This window comes from Strongylocentrotus purpuratus, unplaced genomic scaffold (assembly GCF_000002235.5).
Source record: "Strongylocentrotus purpuratus isolate Spur 01 unplaced genomic scaffold, Spur_5.0 spur5_scaffold_1, whole genome shotgun sequence".
Taxonomy (NCBI): Eukaryota; Metazoa; Echinodermata; class Echinoidea; order Camarodonta; family Strongylocentrotidae; genus Strongylocentrotus; species Strongylocentrotus purpuratus.
In genome coordinates this window covers 7,586,089-7,591,656 of record NW_022145594.1, presented here as the reverse complement: position 1 = coordinate 7,591,656, position 5,568 = coordinate 7,586,089, and the positions used below count along the sequence as shown (strand labels likewise).

The 5,568-nt window shown below is 37.4% G+C and overlaps 1 protein-coding gene across 1 annotated transcript; it reads left to right on the top strand.

Moving 5' to 3' along the window:
* Window positions 1-346: 346 nt before the first annotated feature.
* Window positions 347-3,644, top strand: LOC115918043 (palmitoyltransferase ZDHHC23-like). Its single transcript, XM_030977596.1, has 4 exons — window positions 347-505; window positions 1,158-1,934; window positions 2,408-2,578; window positions 3,031-3,644. Exons 1-4 carry the CDS (start codon window positions 387-389, stop codon window positions 3,281-3,283), a joined length of 1,320 nt encoding a protein of 439 aa, XP_030833456.1. The 5' UTR covers window positions 347-386; the 3' UTR covers window positions 3,284-3,644.
* Window positions 3,645-5,568: the final 1,924 nt, after the last annotated feature.

The following is a 5,568-nucleotide window of genomic DNA, read 5'->3' as shown; positions in this document are numbered from 1 at the left end:
AACAATGATAAAAGGTATGATAAGATTACTGAATATAGAAGCTTGTGTAGGTGCTATCTTATATACATATTTATGTATGGTGTGTATGTGATATAACAAATAATCTGCACGTACTGTTAAGAACACTAACAAAGCCCATGAATGTTTTGCTTACGATATTATTTTACGATACTATCTTAAAAGATAGATAAATATAAAACGAAATAAATGTATTTTTAAAAAAATCCAAAATTGAGAGATATAACACGTGCCGTAAAGTAATTTGGCGACAATAGTCAAATCACTGACTAATCGCCAATAACTCAAAACACAACAACAACAACTTGGAACACTAATTTACCAAATTTACATTTGTCTTGTCAAACTAAAAATAACAAATTTCCAAGATGAAAGATGAAACAGGAGACCCTCTCTGCTGTTGTGAATTTATCAACGGAAACGGAGAAAGAAGCCATTTACTGGCTGTGTTTTGTGATTGCGAGGATTTGGACGAGTCTTGCGACAGGTACGGGTCCAACTAATTTTCATTTCAGTCCCATTCATAGGATATTGCGTTGTATCATTTTTTGAAGACCGAAAGATCAAAGTTGAAGAAAAAGTACAAGTTTCCAGCAGATATTTTCTGTCGAACACTTAAAAATAAATATATGCTGTTGTTTTTATCTATTTACATATAACATTACTTGAGAGTTAGTTAATTATTTAATTTTAACAATTCAGAAAAAAGTGCAATTCAGTGACGTTTGCAAATGGTTTGTTAGACTAGTGTAGACTCTAGATTAAAGTTGTATCATTTGACATTGTGAGGTCGATGGTCCATCATGAGACATGACTAGACTAGTAGACCCCGACTAATATATCTAGAATCTAGTCTAGATCTAGAATATTTTAGAAAGAAAATGGTGTGATATTGAGAATTCTTTGGTTTGATCGAAGAAAATTTGCTTTTTTGGTCCTTTTTTTCACAGTGATTGATTCATAAATTGATAGAAAGGACTGAGGCTGAGGCTGAGACATTTCCATGAAAATGTTGTTAATACTGGGGTAAATTTTTTTATTTGGATTTTTTTTAATGAGGACATCTGTATAGAGTGAATTTATTTAAATTATCTGCATTTATGTTTTGTTTCTGGTTTTCTGCCCACTTTAATTGACAGGTTTTTCACAGGAAGGGATGTTGGCAGAGACAGGGTAGCAGCCGTCAAAGAAACCATCCTTGACCGTGTACGGATCCCAACATTCCTTGGCCAGGGCGCAAGACGTATTGATGAACTTGTCGACACAACGGCACTCCCACCTCTCTTCGTGATACCCTTCTGGCTCTACATAGCCTCGTTTCACGTCCTCCTCACCGCCTTCTCGTTCATCATCCCACTGGGTGCAGTAGTCTACTACCTCCGTGTTCTCAAGCATAAACAGAGGACACAGTTCTTCATGAGTGTAACGTTAGTTTCCATATTCTCCATGTACTACGTCTTCTCCCTGTATGCTGTCCCCATTGGTGATGTCTCGTCTGTGGAGCATGCTGCTATCTCAATCAACTTGCTCCTTTTTTTTGGAGCGTTCGCGATGACAAAACGTGCAGCAGGGTTTGTAGACTGCAATCAGAGTTCATCAGGATCATCAACAGGACCAGGCTTTGTTAGAGACGGGTCTGAGAGTGGAGGTCAAAGATTTGCTGACATCACACATCTTCACAAGAGGAACAATGGTTCCTCCAATTCACTTTATGAATCAGAGGAGTCTGATTCAAGTCTTGAAAGAGGCCCTTTGATTGGACAGAGTCAGGAGAATGAGCAGCAAAGGACCAATGAAACGGAGGGATCTATACCCACTGATTGGTGTAATGCTTGTCAGATGGTAAAGCCAGCTAGGGCGGGGCATTGTAGGATTTGTGATCGCTGTGTGCATCGGTTGGACCATCACTGTGTTTGGTAAGAAGGAGTTTCTCTGATTATTCAACGCCCTTTTCTATCAGATATTATGATCAATCACACCAATCATGAACTCAGCTTAAACATAGAATAGTGAGGCCTAAAACAGAAGCATTTGGGGGCGGGGGGAACAAGGAGGGTGGGGAGAGTTCTTTTTCCTCCAAGTTGAATTTGGCTTGTAATTATTTGTGACATAATAGAACTTTAAAATCAGCTATGTAAATTAAGAAGGAAAAAACTAGATGGTGGATGTGTTGTAACTGGAAGGTAAGAAAGATAGGGAAAAATAACCTCCCTTCCCCCCCCCCCCCCCCAAAAAAAAAGAAGCTAAATAAAGAGTCAATTAAGTGTTATTTATTTGAGTCAGCAATATATTGCTCATGTGTTTGTGAAATATCTCTGTCAATTTTTGTTTTTTGTTTTTTGTTGTAATATGTTGATCAGTACCATGATCTCCTTTATACTTATCTCAGGCTCGACTGCTGCATTGGTAGAGACAACCACCGGTCCTTCATCATTGCCCTTCTCCTTTTCTTTGGTGGGGGTTGCTGGGGTGCAGGTAGAGGAACATACACTCTCCTTGTAGCCACACAGTATGAAGAGAGTTTCTGGACAGCGCTGGAGTATGTCTTTCTTGCAAAAGGGTGAGGCTGAATCTGAAACAGCATCGATAGACTGTGACCATATGTTTGTCTTCTGCAAGATTTTAGGTTCATAAGACTAAATTATCTCTAATGAGTATGTATAAAATCTGAATAATTTTGTCTTGTTCTTTGATATGTTTATGATGCAAAAATGCTCCATTTTGGTACTTATTGATCAAGATAATTCAAGTTTCTTATCTAGGTAAAAACAGTATAAAAATATAGGATGATAATAATTTTTGTAATTGTTAAGAAATGCTAACGTTGATTGTTTTAGAAGGGGTGTGTTGTTACAGTTCACTCTCTTATACAAACCATTGAGCATTTTGGCTGAAACTTTTATTCCCCAAAAGTTCACAAAATTTGCTAAGTTTAATCTGATCTACCATTGAAAATGTTTGCATATTTTCCTTGAATATCCTTTCTTTTCCTCTTTTTTCATGATGCACCAGGCTTTCCATCATCTTTGTATCCATCCTGTATGCCCTGCTGGTGTGTCCTGCCGTCCTGGCGCTCCTCCTCCAGCAGTTCCACCTCATCACACACAACTGGACCTACAGGGAGAGGAGGCTTGTCACAAGGCAGCCCGGCGGTAGAGAGCGCCTCATGATGCTGGATAAGGGCGCTGTGACAAACTGGGTCAACTTTATCACTAACCGTGGGGACTTGGATGAGACTGGAGACGGCAGCTCCACTGTTGTTTGATGGAGTTGTTGCTAGGCAACCAGGGAATGGGAGTGCACCATGGGTGTGGACAGAGGCTGTGCAACTATTAACTCATTGAGCCTCATCACAAACAAGGTTTAAATTTAACCCATGGTTTAAACCCTCATTTACATAACCCATGGTTTAAAATTAGCGCAAATTAAGCGTACCTTGCCTTGCGCGCGTCTGATATTGGACCTCTGACTGTGCCGAGCTTAATTTGCACTAATTTTAAACTATGGGTTATGTGAATTAGTTTAACCATGGGCTAAATTTAAACCTCCTTTGTGAATTCGGGCCAATAAGCTTCATCACAAATTAAGAAATTTGGAGAGTGCAAATGGGACTATGAGGGGGGGGGGGGGGGGGGGGGGGCTTGGGACTCTGTACTATGTATAATTGATTCCTTATCTATCATTATCTAAATTAGGAACCACCTGATGTGTGAATTAAGGCAGTTTATACAACACCTACGTGGATCCTTGTCATTTGATTGGAGGATTGTTGGTCATATGATATTCAATAGATAGTTATATTGCACGACCATGTATTTTTGGTTATATGCGCCGTGCAGTTTTGGTTATATGCAGACTGCGTACCTCTCTGCCGTGCGCGTATCTCTGCATGTATCTGACGCGAAGTCAATCTGAATGTAATCGAGAAGGCTTGACTCCAACTTTAATTTATCTTTAATATAAGGAGTAAAGCATAATTTGTTGATTAACGTTCTTTTAGATCTTCTTTGATGTTGTATAAAACAGATAATGAATGTTTTTTCATTCGTTCAATTCGTTGAAAGATTAAAAATAATTCTTTTCACTCGGCTGACGCCTCGTTGAATAGAATGTTAATCTTTCAACTCACAAAAATATTCGCACTATTGAACTTATAACCATTCATTATTTGTATACTATACGTTTTTTTGAGCGGGTTTAAAAGATTTCGCGAAAGTTTCATGCCATGAAATTATTAGTAACATTGCTAACACCACACAAACTCTAAATCACTCACAAATAAATTTAGCATCACTGTCATTTATGACTCACTAAGTTCCTGGTTTTACAAGAGAGATTATTATCTTAACGTTATTATTGTTGTTATTATTATTATGTGAAAAAGGGTTGTTGCAAGGGACCCGGATGCTAGGAATTAAGCGCCTCACACAGCTGGACATCTAGGCCCCTTTGCATAAAACTTACCATTGATGGTAACTTTGCCATCAATGGTAACTACCATAAAAACCTTGATTTGTATTGGCTTTTGAGCCCTGTTACCATGGTAGTTGCCATTGATGGCAAAGTTACCATCAATGGTAAGTTTTATGCAAAGGGGCCTAGATGTCCAGCTGTGTGAGGCGCTTAATTCCTAGCATCCGGGTCCTTTGCAACAACCCTTTTTCACATAATAATAATAACAACAACAATAATAACGTTAAGATAATAATCTCTCTTGTAAAACCAGGAACTTAGTGAGTCATAAATGACAGTGATGCTAAATTTATGAATTAGTGATTTGTCAGAGTTTGTGTGGTGTTAGTAGTGATTCTAATAATTTCATGGCATGAAACTTTTGCGAAATCTTTTAAACACGCTCAAAAAAACGTTTTGTGCAACAGGGTCCAGGTTTATAATAGCTGGATCAACTTTATCACAATATGCACATGTGTGCAGCATCGAACTGGATGGACTTCCTCCAAACAACAGCATTAGCAAACCTAGATATCAGCATTAATCTACAAATAAATTGTGTTACTTGTCTCCTTTTTCAGATATGAATGTATTCATCAAGATTTGTTCCAGCGCGTTTTTATAACTAGAGCTGTTCTTAATTTCTACCAGCTTTCTCTTTAAATCTGTAATGATGTTATAATGATAATAATACAAATGTATGTCCATTTATAGCACAGCTACTTTATATACAAGGTATATATAGTCTACTGCGCTTAATACAAATTATATTATGACAAGCTTTCAAGGAATTTCTATCTACAGGGTGACCATTTGCATCACCTGGGTAGAGAGTTGCAATTGTACCGAATCTGATATACATGTATGTGCTTTCATTTAGAACATTCGCATTACAAAACATATATTGGAATTGAATTGTATATTGATCTTGTGCCTTTAAACAACTACAGTGTGACACAAAAAAAAAATTAAAAAATCAGTTCCATCATATCATTGCATTTTCTGATTTCTATTGATTATTGATTATGATATATACTGTATTTTTTTCTTCAAAGTACTAATAATATTGATTATATTTTGTCTTTCATAACTTGGAGA